This window comes from Kryptolebias marmoratus, linkage group LG6 (genome assembly GCF_001649575.2).
Source record: "Kryptolebias marmoratus isolate JLee-2015 linkage group LG6, ASM164957v2, whole genome shotgun sequence".
NCBI classification, from domain to species: Eukaryota; Metazoa; Chordata; class Actinopteri; order Cyprinodontiformes; family Rivulidae; genus Kryptolebias; species Kryptolebias marmoratus.
The window spans coordinates 10634659-10656397 of NC_051435.1; the positions used below are offsets into that span (position 1 = coordinate 10634659).

The 21739-nt window shown below is 38.8% G+C and overlaps 1 protein-coding gene across 4 annotated transcripts in view; it reads left to right on the plus strand.

The window, feature by feature from the left end:
* tanc1b (tetratricopeptide repeat, ankyrin repeat and coiled-coil containing 1b) overlaps window positions 1-21739 on the plus strand; it is a 91060-nt gene that overhangs the window by 12743 nt on the left and 56578 nt on the right. For all 4 annotated transcript variants that reach the window (XM_017424457.3, XM_017424456.3, XM_017424458.3 and 1 more), the window contains exon 3: window positions 16013-16216. In XM_017424457.3, the coding sequence (XP_017279946.1) occupies window positions 16013-16216 (204 nt within the window). The remainder of the gene's footprint in view (window positions 1-16012; window positions 16217-21739) is intronic.

A 21739-nucleotide genomic window follows, 5' to 3' on the forward strand; every position in this document is an offset into this window, starting at 1 on the left:
TTGTAAGTGGTCATTAGTCAAGCTTGGCTTCCTTTGAAATAACAAAACTTTGGTTAAAAACTAAGCAAAAATAATGCATAATGGAAGTAAGTGGGAGGAAAGGCCTTGATAATGCTATAATTTCAAGATAGCTCAGCAGATGTTGCCTATGACTTCGTGGCTATGGACTGAAAGCAACTTAAATATGGTCAAGGAAACTTTGTCTGCATGCCAGATACCACTACAGTCATTAGCTCTCCTTTGGGATCTCCCCAATGCCAAGACCACAAAAAACACACAGTTTGCTAATTTAGTCTCTCCATCTTGTGCTCCTCCTAGATCTTTCTTCCCATCTCGCCTTTCCTACAGTCATTCGGCAAGGAATTGGTTTGGACATTTTTTAAATTTATATAGAACAGTGTTCCAGTATAGGGATTCTGCCTTGCTGTGATCTGATGCCTTTGATGTTGTCGTTTTATTGGAAACAGGGTAACTGTAACTGCAATAGAGTGCAAATGCTGTCAGTTTTGTTACAGTAATGTGTCCGTAAACAGTATTGTCTTACTATAAGGTAGATTTGTGCAAATTAGTTGTAATCTGTCGATGGAGACTTTAACAGCCTTGTTGTGACCCTGCTGTTGGAGCAAATTTCCTTTGGATTCAGCCACAAAAATCCTTACTGTTACTGTTCATTTATCTGTTTTTCACAAAAAATATGATGCAAGTATAACCAAAATGGGCCTTTTTAAGAATATGGGTTTGTCATAATTAGGTCATAAGGATTTATTTGATTCTTTTTACCAGTGTATAAATGTAAACTCTGACATTTTTAAATATAAACTAGAAGGACTCAGAGAGCACAAACCTCTGTCAAGGCCATAGTGTCATTAAAAAAAACAGATTCCCGATCGTGAACCGTATCACCATCAAAATTTAAATCCCTTACTTTTTGTGACAACCCCAATATTTCCTGAAAATTTCATCATTAGTTTTTAAGTAATGTTGCTAACAGACACTACCAAAATTACAACCTCTTTGGCAGAGGTATAAACTGTCTAAAATATAATAACTCTTCCATATGCTTCCATGGATTTGAATTAACGCCAAATACTTTTTGATGAACACATTTTCCCATCAAGACTTATTAAATCTTTGGCAAAGTGGTCTGATTGACCTTTTTTTTTTTTTTTCTTCTCATAAAAATCCCAGACCTTTTTTAAAGCCAGGCTGTCTTGAGTTAAGTGTCTGGCTGCAAACCGTTGCCATATCCCTGGGAATATCTTCAATCAGCCCATCGAGTGACCGAGAGAAATGACATTTTCAATTCATCTTTGATCACTCTGTGTTACTGTGTGGGTTGGGTAATACCTCTGAAGGCTCACCCAACATCAGGCTTCCCACACAATAAGCACAGCTACTTTAAGCAGCTGCCAGACATTTGTCCTGTCTGTTTGGGGGATGACGCAGTGTTAATTACTCTAGCATGCGCTGCCGTGCTCTCTTTGAGGCCAGTAACGGTTTCAGCTGTTTTTTTCCCCTCTCCATTACCCAACACACACAGCTCTTGTACAGACAAAAATCTCCAGTTGGCAGAGCTTCTCGCATGTTGTTTGTATACAGAAGCTACATACACCTGGCTTAACAAGGTATAGAATTTCTTATGTAGACCTGAAAGCCATCCTAGGAAGGATTCCTGTTTAATTATTAAAAGTGAGGGATTATAGACGTGTTGGTGCAGTACCAGTGCTGGCAGTTTTCATTTCCTACATAGATTTTGGATAGCAGCATAGAGATAACAAAGTTTCTTTTAAGACTTTTACTCAGAAACAATCTTTTAATGAGAAACAACTGGCGATAATCCGACTTGCACAGCATATAACGCATTATTGGATTGGTGGCCTGCAGAGTTTGCAAGCCTTTAATGTCATTTTAAAGAAGCAAATCTTAATTAGAGGGCAACCTCGTTTCAGTGAGATTATTTGAAAAATGAAGGGAATGTTTATGATGTGGAGGATCGGAGTACAAAGTAACGCTATGAGCGAGGGATGCTTAAGAAGTCTGTTGCCTCAGCTGTGGTGGTGAATGGTACATGCTGTCTCTGCAGTTTCCATGAGCTTCTGGTGGTGTTTTGACATAAAACACTAATTTCTTGCTAAAGGTCAGGTAACAGCAAATTGGTAACAAATTAGTGTTCTGTGTTTTTTTTTAAGAGTTTATCCAATTGCAAACACAGCAGTGATAGAGTAGGTTAAACCTGTTAGAGAGGTGTTAGTCATGGCATACATATTTGGTTTGTGGCTTTTAATCTGTTTTGCATTTACAAGTAATATTCATATATAAACACAGCACAAAAAGTAAGGAATTTCATGTCAGTATAAAGTATGTTCATTTCCTCTAAATGGTGCCACATTTGTCAAAAAACAGTGCATTTGTTGGTTGAGCTGCAGAGTTGAGTACGTGGGTTGCGCCAAGGAAAAACTTTCTTGCCAATGCCAAAAAGCTTATTCTGCTATTGAATCTTGTCCTGAGCTTATGGTACCCCATTTTGCTTACACTGAGAGCAAAGAGTGGCAATCCCATGTCCGCAGTCTAGGACCAGACTCTAGCTTCCAAGATGGCAATGCTAACACCCACAATGCAGGGATTATCAGAGGCTACCTCCAGATTTTGAGAGTGGGGAGGACCTACCTGCAGTCCTGACCTCAGCCCCATTGAACACCTGTGGGATCAGCTGGGCGTGCTGTTTGGTCCAGAGTGACCAACACAGCCACATTAGTTGACTTGCGACAGTTACTGGTTGAAGTATGAGATCCCAGCTCACAGCAATGTGTGACCAAGCTGGTGAGCAGCATGAGGAGGTGTCAGGCTGTTGTGGCTGTGTATGGTTCTTCCACATACTACTGAGGCCCCTGTTTTAAATAATGAATTGTTAAATTGCCAATATGTCTTGTTACTTCAGGCTTTAATCATCCAATTCAATAAACAACACCAAACAAGAGTCAGTAGCAGAAAAAAGCTGTTTGGCATTGGCAGAGATTTGGAAAGTTTTTTTTTTATGGGTGCAGCCCACATTCTCAACTCTGCCGCTCAACTCACAAATTCGTTTTCCTAACAAATGTGGCACAATTAAAGGGGAAATAAAAACACGTTCCAATGGTATATGACTTATTGCCAAGAAGCATTATTACAACAAACAAAGAAATCAACCAAGCATGAATTTCCTTACTTTTTATGCAAAGTTTATAAAATGAAAATCTGTTTTAGATGTTTGCTTTCTGTTGTTTTGGGCAGAGCAGCTGGCATTGCAGAGATTCTTTTACCTGTTGTTTGCATTATTTCCCCTTTATCTGCAACAACAGGAAAGGATTTTCTTTTTTTTTCTCAATGAACAATGGCCACAGGTGGCTGAGCAGCTATTTGTCAGAACAAAAAATAGTTTCTGATGGACAGGTGTGAAACCCTCAAACATTCAACCGGCTTTCTCATGCTCGGTTGATATTGTCACTGAAAGCTTTTTTTTCCACTAGTTCTAAAATATTTGTTCATTGTTGTTGAAGTGCAGTTTTCCAGCATCACTAAGAGAAAGTGCCACAGAGAATTCAAGATCAGTGAAAAAATTTTCACTGATATGTGACGGCGGATTTATTTATTTTTTCTCAGACATACTTGAACTGGAAAAGGCCACACAGTGCCTAACTGCTTAGAAAATACTTTTCACACATGAGAAATTTAACAATATTGGCGTTATCCGTCTGCCATTTACACATTAGGCACATTTCCATTTATGTTACTCATGCTTTATTCACAAACACCAGTGACAGTACACATGGAAATTTCCCATTTGCTCAAGACTGAACAGTGGGTCACATTAATTGAACTATCCTCTAATATAAAACTCCTCCGAGTCAAGATTTTTCTCACAACATTGTGTCATATTGCCATAACTATTCATATTAGCGTTGTAAACACAGTTGCTTTGTAAAACATGGTGACAATAGAGGAATGCAGCTGACAACATCAGGTTTATTATTGTTTAGGCTTTGTCCTGCTTTTGTCAGTTCGAGAAAGGCCATCTTTTACTTTGTCCAAGGAGATTGTCCATCACCTTCTGTGTCTTCCAGGCTCATTGTGGATTTGAACCTTTATGTAGCAGAGAACAAAGTGCACAGTCATGAGGTGCATTTTTTATTTGAATTAATTGACTTTGTTGCAAAAATGTAAAAAAAGCAAATTTGGTTTCTCGTAGTTATAAAACAGAAGAACGATGCGCACGCTGTCATGTACAGGATGTCTAGATTACAGATTGCTTATATTTTTCTACTTGAAAAGGATAAAAAGCCAGATATCACATTACCCACACACATTCACATACACCCACAGAGGCGTACACATACAGAGCAGCAGAGACAGAATGAGAGGCAAGAAATGTCAGGATACATTATTAACGTCCTTTGATTAACGCTGATATTTACTCAACCTGTGTTTTTTCTTTTCCTTTTGAAAAGCACTTCCTCTCAAAGAATAACTCCTGCATCTGCGAGCCTCCAGTTTGCTTTTTATGTAAGCTTGTCTGTTTATTTTTAAATATTTCAGGTTAAATAAATGTTTTAAGCTGTATGTACATACAGTACATAGAGAGGTCTAATTAGTTTTCTTTTTTTTATTTAATCAGCATAAAACTGTATCAACAGGTGTTCAGTGGATTTTTTTTTTTTTGGCTCCTGTTTGCTGGTTTTGCTCCCAGTTATGTTTATATAGATTTTCATGTCCAGACAGTTATGCTAAGACTTAAAAAGGTGGAGAAAGAATGCACCTGATTTACAAAGGAGACCATTCAGTGCACAGACCTACATGGCTATCAAAGTGCTGCGCAGCCAGCAGGCAACGATTACCAGGGCGTAGCTCAAACCACATCTTTCACTTGCACACATTCATGTACAAACACACAGACGCACACGCACGCACACACACACACACCCACTCACCCGCAAACCTCAGGTGTATCCACATTAGACACACCCCGTCTTTTTTACTGAAAAGCAAAATAAGGGCTCTTGGGGAAAGCAGTGAACCTGAATGGCCAGCCTCATTGTTTCTTTTTTTTTCTTTTTGGAGATTTTACAACAACTTTTTGCACCTGGCTCTACGATTTAAAATGTCTAAAAATGAAGGATATGAATTTCATCATTTTCCAAACACAGTCCGTTTGTATAATCTAACTGAAGATGATAACAAGGAAGCACGACTTCCAACAACTAAGAAAGAAAACCCTATTATGTAGGGTTTTCTTTGCCATAATATCGAATCTTAAGAAATGGCATAGGGCTATTAAACACAGAATGAGAAAACACTGACTTTATTACCCTTTGCAAAGCAAGAGTTCTTACAAGCAGAATACAAAACCTATTGCTTACTTACACATTAGATATGCAGCCTTCTGAGCTCCACTTCCGTGGCATTTGTTACAATCTTGCCTCTGAGTTTTACTTCGCTAGCCGGGTTTTATTGTCAGTTTAGAATTAAATTTAGAACATGTGGATAAGAAACTTCCAATAATACATCCGAATGTTTACAGAGTTGCTCGGCGTGGTTTTTCTCTGTTTGGAAGAAGACTTAATGCCCATTTAGTGAGACTGAAACAACTCCTGTGAATTGTGTTTGACCCAGCAGACATGAAATAAAAGTGAGTCACCAGCTATTTCTGGGCAAACCATACCTCAAACACTTTTACACTTTTCTTTATAAAGGAGTACAATACCCTACTTGTGTCCAAGCTTACATTTGGCCATTTATGGTGTGACAATGTGGTGAACGTCAAATAGACAGACACTACCTTTTCAAGATCAGACAGGAGGTATTCGGCGAGAGGGTTTCTCACACCATCTAACATGTGATGATATGAAATTAATAATTAAACGTAACACTAATTGTGTTGCCCATTGGCTTCTGGCAGGAATTTAGAGAAATGTTACTGCAGATGTAAGTCGCTGAGTGTCTCCTGTAACTGCCACTGTTCTCAGTTACCCTGATTTGCCTCATACACTTAACATCAGTTGAACCTGTGACCTTGAACGTGTTTGCACAGCCATGAACAAGAAGTCAAACAAATGCTTCAGGACTTGGTGAAAGCAGAGAGTTATGTCATCGGCTCCCTAGCAACTCAACATGCTAACCCACCTCCTTTACTCAACTCGACTTTGCCTACTTCAAAGAGGAGGAAAAACATTTTATCAGTTAACATGCCTGGCTGTTTTAGATGGCCTTTGAAGGGGCGATAGTGGCTGTCATAGCAATTCATTGGTTGCAGAAGTCAACAGGTCACAGGTTTTTCTAATTACAGCATGACCTTCAAGGGCAGACACATTCTTTTTCTCTTTTTTTTCCTTCTATAGGGCTTTTATACCTTTAACACACCTAAATGATTACCATACCTCTTTATTAAGAAGATCCTGTCATTCACGAGACCTACGGAATATTAGCTGTTCCTAAGCTAACTTTGCTTTCATTTATTTTGATATTTTTCCAACAGCTTCGAGGTGTTTGTTCTTCTCATCTGCTGCCATCATTATGCAGACATTGTTCAGTGGTGTCTGGCTTTCAGAGACGTAGGTCTGGGTGTCCGTTGAAACCGGTGTTCAGTTTTGTGCTTCTACTCTCCTCTGTCATTCTGTGCTTTCTTGAAAAAAATTTTTTAGCAGTTGTGTGTGCAGAATGTCTTGCCATCCTTAGCTCAGTCAGGCTTTTATACAAGTTGAACTAATGACCCCGGCTTTTTGTGCCTAGCCTCAAAAGAACAGAGAATGGTGGTGATTGCCAAGAGGAACAGTTTAGATGGAGTGCTCCCTTTTCTCATTTACATCTTTTCATTGAGAGCGGGCCATTTTGAGTCCAAACTTTAGGTAAAACAAAAAATATAAAGATAAAGCTTATGCTGGGGTACCTCTATAAGAGGCCTAATTTTGCATAGTTTTTCTAAAAAACAAGAACATAGCACCATGGTAATGACTAAAAGGAGGTTTATATCATCCACAGAGAGACACCGATGAAGACACAACTGACTGATGCTAAATTCACAAAGATTTACCATCAACAATGATTCTCAGAGTTTTTATGAAGCTTCACGTTTTTTCCTGATTCACGTTTGCTTATAGGATTAATGTTTTTGGAAGATTGAGAGAACAGCCTGTGTACTACATTGTTGTCTATTTAACATTACTGAACAGGCTGTTGTCCAGAAGTTAGTTCAGTTCTCATGACCTCACCTGGCCCCAGAGGGAGCTCTGCCTAATGGTCTGTGCTAATGGCAATCCAAATCTGTCTTTACCCATATCTCCATTGCAACATAGGTCCTCAGACCCCATTGCACTTTTGCCTGATCCAGCTTTATCTTCAGAGCTGGTTCATCCGTAACTTTGACAGGTAAGTCAAAAATTGAAGAAACGTCAATAAATACAGACAGGAGGTAAAAAAAAACTTCCATGATGTGCCACAGTGTCCTAGAACTGTGTTCACTGCATTAATTTGATTAATCACAATATTGGCTTGTGTCCTTGGTCATCCATGTGTCCTGAGACTTTAACAGCTGTCTGGGACATGTAGAGGAGAATGTTGTAATTGACCCCATTCAAAACCCATGTAAAAAATTTTATGGTTGCATTGTAGAAGCATTAATGCATGTGTAGCTCAGTGAAACTCTGAAGCAAGCCTTTATAATTGAGAGAGAGAGAGAGAGAGAGAGAGGGAGAGAGAGATTATCGTCTTTGCATAAAACAACAAAACTCCTGATGCTCTCTGATTTGTGCCTCACGCCACATGCACAGCAATCATACAACAATTTAGAGAATAAAATATGCAGAACTGAAAGCACAAGAGAATATAATTCATACCAAGTTCAAAGTACAAGCCCATATATAATAAAAGAGTCTGTATATAGATCCCAGTGGCGAAATATCCAATTTCTAAAAGTTACTAAAAATTACAGTGGATTACAGAGAATAAATAATGGCTGTATGGACAAAACTATTTACATGTCTTGTAGTTAATGAAACATTTATATGCTCTTAAACATTCAGTCATAAATACCACAACAGAGACCTAAAATTAAGAAGCCAAACAATTTCTTTAGATTTTAGAATCACAAAATATTGTGATCTATGTTAGCATAGCAGCAAAATTACTGTAGATCAAATCGGGTGTTTTTCAATACTAGGAAAGTGAAGAAGATGCCTCACCTGTCTACCATGAGGAAACCTGTGGGGAGACAATGCCATACAAACTGTCCAGTTTGGACTGACAGCAGTCGCTGTGGCTCAGTTTATCAAAAAGCTCCAAATCTTTTCACTCCAACATGATCTCTTGGGTATTGGTTTGTCAGGTTAGATTGCCATGGACTGTGAAATTTTGTTATGACATAGCAAAACTGGCTATTTATTGGTGTTTGCCTGATTTAAATTGCAGTTTTATAGAATCTATTGTAGGTAAAATTATCCGATTCTACAGACAAAGAGACAGAAAAACTGTGTACAACCACAAGTCTAGGAATCCAAGTCTACTTGTTGTGCATACTGTCTTCTCTTTCGAACAGGTCACAGCATTTTGTAAATAAGATCCTCATACTTTCAATAGCGCAACAAAAATCATTTTCACTTTACATTTTTGTGCTTTTTTGTAGCATACAGTATTTCACATCCGTCAGGTTTTTTTTTTACCAGTCACCCTGTTACAAATCTTTAAGTAAAGCATGGTTAAGTCACTGTCAGGCTCACAGTTTTTTTTCCCCCCATATCTGTTTAAATTGCCAATTTATGAAGAGGAATGGGAAATGTCATGGTGCCTGGCCAGTGCTACCCCCACCACCTTCTCCTCCTCCTCCCTCCCTCTCCTCCTTGTACTTTTTATCCCCAAGACACACACAGACTTTCCACTGCCAGTCACTTTTCCCCTGGGGCCATTGAGTAAAGCATTCCAGTGCCAGGCTACTGCAGAGCTGTGCATCAGAGGCGAAGTGAGATGGACCAAATCTGAGTGTTTTGCCTTTTTTTAAAGAATTATTTTGCTGTTTTTCTTTTAAAAAAAGATATTCTAAATTTGACTTGAAGACTTCACAGCTACAGATAAGCTCTTGGTTTTCAAGAAGCTAAAACTAAAAGACATTGTCAGGGTTGTTTTCTTTCATCAAGGACCACCATCATAGATCCTTTAAACCAGCCATGGAATATGTTAGAACAAAAAGTTAATGAAATTAGATTTATACGGAGGAAACCTAAATTTCATGCCTGGAAAAAATGCCCACAGTGGGATGCTTGACAAATACTAAATTAGACTGCAGAGAAAAGAAAATGCTGCAGGAAAGAGATTTCACATTGGTTGCTTTTTATTTCCCATGTGATTGATTTTCCACCAGACTTTAAGTAGGGGGGGAAAGCTAAAGAAGTGTAAACAGAAGGCGACGCAAGGCAGCTAACAATGTTAGTTTGCTTTAATATTTATTACTTACATCAAGTTTGAGTTTTACAGCCTTTTGTCAAGCTCACTGGTACCGTATAGTGATGGTTTCTATGGCTACCACTGGGTCAGTAAATTGGTCTGAAATTAGAAATGCCTCCTGGGAAAAGAAAGCTCTGGTGCCTCCATAGTGTTTGGTTGAATGGTTTTGCTTTTTCATGTTTTCAAAGTATTTTGTGAATTTGAACTAGAAAGATTTGGCATTGTGTTAACATTTTAGTCCTTGTCCTTGATCATTATAGATGGCTCACACTGAGGACCCTCCCCCACTCTGTATTCTTTGTTGTCTGGTTCTTGCTCCTCTCTGTGGGTCTCTGTGTGTTAACCATGACAGCTTTTGTGAGACTGTCTCGCTGGTCTCGGAAGTACACAAGGAATCCTCATTGGCACTCAGTCTAGCGAAAGAATTTCCCTCTTCTGTGAACTGTCCTGCGGTCATCATGCTTTGTATTTTGATTGAAAGAATATGCATTAATTAGAGTCTTCATTTTCTCTTTAGGCTTTGATATCAACTAGTGGCAACCTAATCTGTTTTGTGTTTAAAGGTGTTATCAATTGGTCTAAAGATAATTCAGTTTCACAAGTCCCACTATACAAAATGTATTTGCTTTTGTCATTTTTTGCACATCTTCAGGAAAGCAAGGTAGTATGAATGCACTGCATATTTTAGAAACTGTATCTTCCCGGGCTCTTTGCATTCCCTCAGAAGGAGTTACAGATCACATTCCACTGCACAGCTTTACTTGAAAGGAGAAAAACATTATCCAGATTTATAGCCATGCAAGACGCTTCAAGGAATTCAGCAATGTCAACAGAGCTTAGGATACTGGTAGGATAAAAACGGGATACTTTGGACAGTTTTTAAGTAAAAAAATCTTGGTTTTAAAAAAGGCTGTACTAAACTATATTATGTTTTTTTTTTTTAACAGAAACCTTAGTAGGTGAAAAAAAAAAGATTACTCAAAGAAAACAGTTTTTATATCAAATTTATTTTGTTTAAACGTACTATATAACTACTGCTAATGTGATGCAAACATTAGTGATTTAAATAGGCTTTTAGGACTAACTCAGATTTTCCTACTCAATTGAATTGCTGTTTAATGCATAATTTTTTTGTAAATCAGTGTCCTGAAATAATATTGAGCTGTTTTATAGATTGGGTCTGTCCTTGTGGGCTCTGGACATTTCGTTTTGATGAAGAGGAAAACGCATGCAAGGGACTGTAATCATTTTTACATCATCCAGGGACAGCGCCGTATAATTAGGAAGGGCCGATTTCTTTAACCACAGCAGGGGCTGAAATTGCAGGCCTCGTTCCGACCAAAATTTTAGAAAGTAACTGAAATAGCACGGGCGAGTTTCTGTCCTTGTGTCCGTCTGTGTATTATAGTATTGGTCAGATGGCAGGGCAGTCACCATAACAACCTGCTCCGTATTCACCAGAACTTGGATGGCGAGCTTTTATGTGGCGCTTCTTGCCTTCAGAACCAACTACCAAAATTACAACTTAATCTCTTTAACATGTAGGGTGACCGAAACTTGTATTGGCCACAATCTGCTGTGACTGCACCAAGTTAGGAGCCCACTGGCAGCTGTTAGTGGATAACCCTGAAGTCTTTGTTAAAAAAGTCCTTCTGCAGCAAAGACACACTTCAGCAGTTTTCCATTGCCCAATTAAAAATACTCTTTCATTATAAAATCCTCACTGTATTTGTTACATTCTGTTTCATGAAAAATGTTTTCGTAGTTAAAAAGAGCAAACAAACAGAACTTTAGAATTAGTGTTTCCCATCATAATAGACACCAATGAATCCCAAAGCTTCATCACTGATGCTTCTTTTGTTAAAGCATTGCAGTAATTGGAAATTGATAATTAAAGACATTCAAAATAACTCATATTTTTGTTGATGAGTTGTACAGTATGGTGCAAAAGTCTTGAGTCACCTTGCTTTTCTTTCTAATTGGCTTTAAGGAGCCAGACTTGTTTGTAATTTTTTTAAAGTGGTCTTTACTAATAATTCCCCCGGTTTTCAGAAGGACTTTCAAACTTTTTCTTTGGACACTGGCTGCTGCTTCATTCATTTTCAGCTGGGTCAGTTGATACTCTTTGCATCACATCACCATTAGTCACAACTAACCCACATTCATACAAGCTCTTAACCTAAAGACTCATACAAGGGCCTCTCAGTGTACATGTCGAATGCCCTTGTCAGGTCAAGGTGACTGCAGGTCATGCCTTTTGCTGGCTCATTTACAGGCTTCTCCAAGTCTGCAGGCATGCAGAGGTGCCATTGGAACCTTTCCTGTTTCTGGCATTCTTCTTTGTTTAGGAGCCCTTTAAAACACAGGACAGCTTTGTGTCCACTCCAGTCAGGCAGAGGCATGCAGCAAATGGACTTCTGTTTCTGATTAGGTCCAGCCGTCTCACAGCACCCCTTCGCTTGAAGAAATCTAAAGGGTGCTGATAGTAGTTCGCCTCTTTTGCTTTCTGTTATTTCTACAAACCCATTGCAGCAGACAGGAGCCAGTTAAAAACAAAAAAAATAACAAAAAAAAAAAATAAAACAACCAAAGTTAATCATCATTACTGTGGTTCACCACATCTGCAGTTACAATATTCCTGGGTCTGCTGACGTATGGTCTGCTTCAAAAGTTAGGTAATACATGTTTTTTGAGGTTGATAATTTGTCCATTTTTATTTGTGGCGTCGATGAATGATGATTCTGCAGAATAGATTAATATGCTGTGAGCGTGCATCGTGGTTCACAGCTTTGTGGCAGAGGGTCTTGGTAAAGCACAGTCTGTTTTTTCCATCTTGTGAGCAAAGCTGTAAGCAGCTAAAGGCATGTAACTCCTTTGACACATGTAGAGACTTTAGGGAAACATTTTTGTAATCGCAACAAAATACTATATTTCAACTGGTGAAGCGTAAAAATCTTTAATCTAGCATGGCAGAAAACAGTGACATCATCATGAAGTGGTCTCCTTTTTCATTCTGCAGTTTTCTGCACACTTGGTTGTGTGTAAAATCACTGTTTTTTTGAGGTGGAGGTATGCGTAAAGTAATCATACTCTCGTATCCTTCATTTTCATCAAGATTAGAGACTGGGTGAGATGTGAATGTCTTGAATGGTTATAAATGTACTTGAAAGCTTTAGTTTAGACATTATATCACAAGACTGTCTCCAGTGTGACAGTAGGCAGTTAGTTTTGAGTTCAAAAGTTGGCGACTACTCTCAATTTAGTGCTTTCTCACTGGTAGACGTAAGGAATTTTATGAGTAACGATTTGATGAAGATTAAACAACCCTCTGCTCCCCCCCATTAAATACTTGACATGCCAACCAGGAAAAATCAGACTGTGTATTTAGGGAATTACGTAGTATCTTTATTTAATAATATTTGTTCTACTAACTTGATGTCCTTCTCATGTGTCATGAAGCATGGGAAATACTCACAGGCCCATGACCCTGGGTTTAAACACACATTAAACAGACTTGTTTTTTCCCAGGTCCAGGTCTGCTTTACTTTTTCCACCCCTAGTAGTCATCTTTGTTTGTGTCCACAGCAACCTATTAAATGTCTTATCTGCAGTTTTCTGATAGTGTTCTGTTGTGCTCATGGGATTTCATGACTAGCATCAAAACCTTTTTTCTTAATGTACTACAATTATCACACTTGTTCATTCACTTATAAGTTAAAATCGGCACATTCAGGTTTTTGGTTTTTTTTTAGATCAGGGTTATAATCTGAAACAATCGCCTGAAGCAGCACCTTCAGTTGCTCTCCCTGTGCTGTTCCACATCACAATAACTGCTCCCAAGGACAACTCTACTGAGGTTACTACTGGAAGGCAGAACATCTAATTACCTTAGAGATTGCTATGCAACATATTTTCCAAAAGGTTTGACTTCATGAGGAAATTGTATAATTTTAAGCTGAGAGTCAGCCCTACAACTGAGTGTGTTGGTGCAGACCACAAGGCAAGATGGTAACATGGATCCATTGTCTCCTAAAAGTTGCACATTGGCAGAAAAAACAGCATCTGAATGCTTAGATTTACAACAAGTTAAACAAATTTGAGTGTTTGCTTTTTAGGATTTGCAGTGCTGCTCTCCACTGAATTGTTCTTACTTGGGGAAAAGTTTCTGTTCTTGGAAAAAATCTTGCTTGTTTTGAAGAGTTGCAGCCAACAAACAAGAGGAGATTGTTTGTGACATCTTGATTTTGTTTGCCTTCTGTCTTTCCTGTCACCTACCCTCTCATGCATTCATTTGTTACGCTTAACAGCCAATAAGTGTGATCTCTCTCAGTGACACACCTGATGCCATTTCAGCATGCTTGAAACGGATGATAAAAACTTCATTAGATCTGACAGTGCCAATGAGCCTCTATACACTGAGAAAAACAAATGATGGATGGTCCCCGATGCCTTCAGTATTCCTGACAGCTGACTGCTGGTTTGATATTTAAGGGCTCTTTCAGAGTCACCACATGAGATGATATAACCGGATATTTGAGTTTTCATCTTGTTTTGGGCATGCATTCACTCTTACACCACATGCAGCAAAATGTTACTTGTTCAAACTGTCAAAATTGTTACTGATCAGAAATGAATGAAGTAAATACCCAAGGCTATGATTATGAGTAATTTGCCAAAAGGCTGATTATACCATCTCTCCTCGTATCATAGGAGAGGAGCTGTTAGTCTGATCTGTTTGCATCCAATCAAATCTTAACAGGGAGTAAAATTAGTCCTTGGATCTCTAAGAAACAGTGCTTTGTGAAACTATAAACCTAACCAACAAATATATTTTTAAGGAGGTAAAATCTGAGCTTTATTGGAAGCTTCACCTACATCCTGTCTCAGAGATCATTAAAATGCACCGCATTGGACATTGTTAAGATGTCTCTGCTGGCGCACCTCTTAATTATAATGCAAAGGAGGGGGGGATCTTATTTATGGACTATGTGACCTGATTGTCATTCCCACTTTTACAAAGGGGTCTGGAAGTTGTAACTTAGGTTTTGAGGTACTGTAATGTCTTGTCTTTATGGAAAACTGTCATGAAGGGTTTGGTCATTTGTCAAATCTCAGACTTTGAAGAGGCACTAAAAAATCTGTCTCTGGTTGTTTCTTTTGAGATTATTACAGGAATCCTGGCAGGCTACCAATCTAGTCTGCATGTTTTTTGTGTATTTTGAAGAAACTATGTCCTTTGAATCTTGTGAAGGATATTGAAGGACATTGAATAACCAAACTAAATGCTGGATTACTTCTAGGTGTCTAGTTGTAGCCTTTATGTGACTTCAATTTTGGACTTCAGCACTGCTTCTCTGCTGTTTGCAGATGATGATGATCGAACTGATCTTCAAAATTCTCTGGGGTTGACAGCAGAGCGTGAAATGGCTTGGTTAAGTTATCACCTACAATGCTGGTTTCACACTTTCATGAAAATTTTCTGAACATTATCTGGAGGAACTGGTTATTTATTTATTTTAGTTGTTGAGAAAGGTAACATTCACACTGATTGTATCCAACATCATAAATACTTCATATTGCCTGCTTCTTTGTGCACAGAGGCTTATTTCTTCAGGGTTGGAGGTGACCTATAGCCCTGAGGCGGAATAAAGAGTTCAAGTATCTTGGGGGCTTGTCTATGCTCGAAGTTGCAAAGAAACGTGACAACTTGACAGTGGATGGAGTACGATGTAACTGATCAGTATGCCCAAGAGGATAGAGAAATGTAAGATGGGGATTTTGATTCATCAGTTTATAAAAAACAATCTGTTATGTGAAATGCTTATTGTCACATGCAAACACAGTTTTCTGTCACTGAAAACAGATCTTTATTCCAGATGAAGATAATGAGAGGCTTGTAGAGATTTGGACTTGAGATATTAGACTGAGTAAACACAGTGGATCTCAAAAGTAACAGTCTGCTGTGTTAGTTTTGGCAGTGAAATCGACATTCTCTGATCAAGCTTGGTTACAAAATACAGCAAGTATTTAAAATAAAGGTGCACGGTTTGAATTTAACAATGTTTTTTCTGTAGTTTCAGAAAATATCTATGAAATACTCTTCCACTGTTGACGAAATTCCAGTTTTAGGCCTACTTCATGAGCTGATTTATACAGAAGCTTGTCTCACCTGCTAGTCTGCCTAATTATAAATAATGCAAAAGAATATGGTTGCTTGCAGGCATCTTATTGGTTGGTGTGTGAAATTTGACAACTTAAACTAGATTGTGCTGACTTTCTCTTGTAAAGTTGGCTGCTCAGGTCATATACATATTTCTTTTTTTTTTTACTTGACAGCTAGAGTATGTCTGTAATTATATCTAAATGCCATTCTGGCTGAACCAAGTTTTTCTCTGCATCAAAGAAGACTGGTTAAGTTTCCTCAAAAGTTTTCCACTATAAGCATTTGGTGTCAGCACAGTGGTAAAAGTTAATGGTTTTGCCATTCCATTTTACATGCTCATCACATTTTATTTTGGCATGAGGTAATTGTTATTCTCTTCAACAGGTGATGTTCACAGCCACAGTGCTCAAAGAAGAATCCCAAATGAGGGAAATCCCCAGTACCAGGGCCCTGGTAACGGTCACCCTAATGCCCAAGATGATGTTTTCAGGCTAGGTTTTTCCAAAGGAGTGTCTATGTCTCTTCCTTCCTCACCTCTCTTGCCACGCCAGTCCTACATGATGCCTTTACGCCCCAAGAGATCACCAGGTACTTTTAAATTTTTACCTTTGTTTCTTCTTGTAAATATCTCCTTTGTTTTTTCAAATTTATGTTTTTTCTTGTAATATCCTGCTTGGTATTATCAGTTCAAAATGTCTTTGGTTAAATGTATTTTCGTGTTAACAGTCAGGTAAAAACCTTTGATTTTTATTTTTTTATAATCTACAACCAGGATTTTCTTGTGAAACTTCACACTGTACATGCAACATTTTGAGCCAGATGTGCGAAAGCTTCTCATGCTGTAGCATGTATTTGACCAACAGCTCTTGCACTCTTTCAGGAAAGTATTGTAGAGATGAGGATTATGGCAGATGTCTAGGCTGTGCTTTGTCCTTTTTTTTCCTTCCTGAAATAGACATTGATCTGGATGTATAGGAAGCCTTTGAAGGTAGTTTTTTATACTTCACACAGCTATCCACAGGTGATCCTAGTAGACCCTTGCAGGCTACTGAAAATAATACCACAAAAACCTTACGCATGGGTGGACACATCATCTTTGAATTAGTCCAAATAGCTGTCCAGAGTTTTTTTTGGTCCTGACTTACTGCTAGTGCAGGTTTTAACTTGTGACTCTCTAAATGTCCAGAATTTTTCATTTATTGTCCTGTTTGGGGAAAAATAAGCCATGACTACAAAACACTGAATTGCTTGCACATTCTTGATTGCACCAGTTACAACACGGGCTCATTCTGATTACAGAAAACTGCTTTTGTCCCTTAATCCCCATCTTTGATCAGCTTGTATCTGAGAAGAGATCTCTTTAGCTGCACTGCTTACACTCCAGCGGCTGGTAAATGGGCGTGTGTTTACTCTGCATCCAAGTCCTCCAGAACTTCTTCTGTCTGAAACGTTGAAAATATCGTCACCAGCTGTGGAGCGCTTCAAAGCGAGGAATACCTTTTGTAACCGAGCTTGTTTCAACCTGAATCTTTGTTTCTGGCTACTTGGCAAAGAGGGGAGAAAACCCTTTAAGTGGTCACTGTGGGCCCCTGACTCACATGTGGCACTCATCTGTGGGGTATCAAGCTATTGTTTAGAGTGGTTGCAGCTTTGATGTGTTTAGTGTAAAGAGTGGTTGATGGGAAGTTGATAGCATCCTTATTCGAACCGTTCAAATTTATGGTCTTTGTTTAATTCCAGATCTTAGATTTAATGCGTTTGTATTTAGATGCCTTTTGTAGGATGAAACAGTTGTATTTGTAGACATGTTTCTTCTGTAGTCTTTGTCCAGTCCATCTGTGATTTTATCACATAATTAAACATGCATTGTTGAATCAGTGCATCTGAAATTGTGATATAGTGCAGAGCGTTATGCAATTTTTCTTTTTTCTTTTAGAAAACTAAATAATGCATTATTGGAATAAAATGCTTAAGATAGTTTAAGATAGTTTTTAAATTCAAGGTAAATCTGTTCAGTTGTCACAAGATTGGCTGATCAACTCACTAAATAAAATGCAGATGAAATTTTCATACAGACACAAAGGGAGGAGGAGAGAGATTTGGAGAAGAGGAAGGTTGGTGAAGGTGAAAAGGACCTTGGGGACAGGAGAAGGTGAACACTCATTAAAAGCATATTCCGCTTTGTGTGCTATGAGGCATGTAAAAGAGAAAAAATGGACTGACAAGACAGGACGGAGGGCTTCCAGCGACTGGATGTTGGGGGAGGGTCTGGCTCTTCTACACTGTCCTCACAGATGACTGTGAAAACCCGGAGGGGGAGAGTTCACACTTCCAGTTATTAAACACTTGCTGCAGAAGAGATCTCAGCTCTTTGACGAAATCAGCATGGCTTCTAATGTCGTGTTCTGTTGTTGAGCCGTGGAGGGGACTTAAAATACTTATCATTTGAAACAAGCCTGCTTTCTTCTACATTAATGGTACTGAGATAAATATGTTAGTATTTCATCTTTTCCTGCTAATTATCTGAAATAAATTGCAGGCTTAGATTGGTTTGATTTGTGTTAGATTTCTAGTTGGAAATATTTTAAAACAGTCTTAGGGGAAATTTCATAAGGTGGTAGCTCCTACATACTTTTAATAGCAGAGGCAGGGACACAATCCCCTTTTACACATAGGTTCTGTTTTATCAGCTAAAAACCTCTTGTGAACTGTTTTGTTTGCTTTTAGCCTCTTTCACTTAATAAATCAGCAATATGGCCGCAAAGATGAGCTCTTTTTTTAAGCCATAATTTGTTGTTCAAACATGATTCAGTCAAGCTGGCCAAATTCCACAAAGGTCTGTGATTTTTACACATGAATCTGACATCATGGAACCAGCAAAGTGACAGCTGCGTCTTCAGTTAGAGTACTGCACTTGCTGCCTCTTACTTCAAACATACTCGCCAACTCAGGTCTGTGACTACATCCGTTACAGGCTCAGGGGTTCTAACAGCAGTGGATTGACCTCAACCCCCAAGTCTGTCTCAACATTTCACACATGACACCAATTTGGGAAGGAGGTGTCTCAGACGAGGCTTGAAAGGGTTGTGTTAAAGGGGCTTTTTGGTATTTAACACATGCCAAACAGAGGGAAGTCCGGGCATCATGGAATCAGCAGAATGACAGAAGGGCCATTGGTTAGAGTGGAGCTCTGCAAGTGCCCCCCAAAGCCCACCCCAACTCTTCACATACTTGCTAACTCAAGTTTGTAACTCGCTGCTGCCGAGTCAGGTTGTCAGCAGTGGACTTCAACATCCCATTGCAGTTAGGTCACTACAGACATGACATCAAAGTGGGAGGAAGGTGTCTTAGACTTGGCTTGAAAGTGTTGTGGGATCTGTTGCATTATCTAGACATATTGTGATGTTTTTATACTTAATGTCAGTTTATAAGTGCCATTTTAAACAGAAGTTGGTGTTTTACAATGCACATTGGCATTTTAAACCCATTTCTGAATGGTGATATAGGTTTTATGCTATTTTGAGTAACATTGTAGAATGCCAGCACGTTCAGCACGTAACACGTTCAAAAATGTTTATGAACAAATCAAAGAGTTAATACGACTGTCTGACCAGTTTTTATTGGAGTGGTAGCTAGGACTTAAGTGGTCCAAACTGAGGCCCTGTTTCAGACCTGTCTTGGACAATTGGAGGTAGACAGTGCTAAAAACAGGTTTAAATGTACTTGACAACTCATTTAGATCAAATTGCTCAGGCCATAGTTGAGGCAGTCTTGGACACGGTTATATATGTTTGTTTTGCAGTTTGAAACCAAATTCATCCCAAGTGACACTGAAGGACCTTCTGCTAACCTGATGTGTCTCCACACAATCTCTCAGGATGCGTTTTAGTTCCAGGTGTGTCTTGTACTTACAGCTGTCCATTGGTGATCGGGTCAGCATGCTAATTCCAAGTCCAAATTAGTCTAGATAAACCTGTTACTGTGTTGGGAATTGGCTTTGAACCTGCTCTGGAATCACTTTGGTGAAAAACCCACTTAGAGGTATTAAAAACCTTTTAAAAGATGGAGATGTTTTTAAACCCAAGTCTAGTTTTTAAGACATACATGGCATCCTTTAATGCACCTTTTGATCTCCCTCCTACTTTGCCGTGATTGTCTTTGAGCGGAAGTTGTTCCACAAATCCAGACAAAAAAAAATTGCGGCTGGGATTCATTTCCTGACACATTGGATAATCTATTGCAGTTTGGAAGGCTCCAATTTAGTGTCTGTTCTTTTCATGAAAACTTCACAGAGGACAACAGGAAAACATTGAGCTAATTAGGAGTGTGACGGATGCCTGAGCCGCAAAGTCTGGTGGCGTTGAGTGCCGCGGCTTTGATCAGCTAAACCCAGAGCTTAACCATGAAACACAGCACCCTGACATGTGTTGAACAGCGCCTACACATTACTCTCTGTTTACAAACCACCAAAAGACCCCCCTGGGCCTAACACACACCTCTGAATGTACCTGTCTTTATTTCTCCACACTTTGTACAACTCCGTGTCAGTCAAAGATGCAAACTTTTGACTTGAATTGACTAATAATATAGCATTAAGTGAGGTTTTGAAGGTTTTTTTTAAAAGAAGCTTGAAACATTTTATGCTCCACCTCCTAACAGTCTCATGGGTATGTCCACAGTGACCTCCGCTGGTTGTAATGGGTTATTTAGCATCTCAGGGATTGAAGGCGTCTGTTTTCAGTGTTGTGCTACTTAATGAGCTGAAAGGAAGATTTTATACAGCCGATTCAAAAGTTTGCCACATCTGTGTGAAGGGCACTAAATTCACAAGATAGAGTTGATTAGAAATTAATCTTAGTGGTTTTCCACTTTATTTTAGGGAATGTAGGTGCAGTCATGACACTGATTATGTTTTGCTTCGATACCAGCATGCAAAGCATCAAATAATGGCAGTTTATAATAATTTATAGCCAACACAGGCATTGTATCAGTTTTAATTACTACTTTCATATCTAGTCGAGTCACTAGGAGAACAATTGCTTGCAGGAAGATGCGCATAAAAATATATAAATTGGTTTCTGGTGTACTGGGAGGTTTGTCTTTTCTTGGCTGCAGGGGTGATACATTCACTGATCAGCCAAAATGGATCCCAAACACCGACACAGATCTCCATCTAAAAAGATATTCAGAAACTTTTTTTTAAATCATTCACACACAGGCTGGTCTGCCTTAGGGATTATTTTTAACTATTTTTTAATTTATTTATTAGCAGCTAGTAATAATCCCACAACTAGGTTATAACCTACCAGGACTAGTTATGTTCTGTTTTGTATGAATGGATCAAATTGTGCTTTTTGTTCTTGTGGTTTGGTTTCCTGACCTCTTTGTTCCTTATTTCTGTCACTGTTTTGTGGTAATATCTGCTGATAGAAACGAAGCATGTCTGCTGTGGTGGTGTTTTTTGTGTGTCTGTTTTGTTATTTGTGTAGTAAAACAGTCAACAGCAGGATGTACAAGTTCAAGGACGTTGTCTGCGTTAGCAAAACCACCTCTTGTAACAGAAAGATATTTGTTTTTGGGATGTTGTTGAAATTATATCAAAAACAAGGCTTTTTCTTTTACAAGAGCACATTTTATTTTTTCAGTGCAGTCTAGAGAGTAGAGACTGTTCAAAGCCCCTTGTAGTGCCTTTGAGATGAGCTCCCCTGAAGTCAGCTCAGGGGTTTTGACAGAAACCAGACAGCCTTGGGGGAATATTGATGCCTTTCTTGGAGCTGTGCTGTAAAAGACCTTGTGAGGCTGCAGGGCCTCTTTGAAAGGTTCCTGTGATGAGTGCACTCTGAAAACTACTATCCAGTTCACCACTTCAGTGCACTTGACTCACCTCCAGCTTTGGTTCCTTATCACGTGGAACTCCCCATGCAATGACATACCAAATCTTTCTGTGCCTCAGATACCAGGGCTGAATAAATTGTCATTGCTTCCAGTCAGAATAATCTGGATGTTCCCTTGGTTAGACAATTAAAAATAAATTAGCTTTTTTTCATCAATGACATTTTTTCTATGATGGTGATATTTTTATTAATACTTTGTAATAGCACGAGTGCAAAA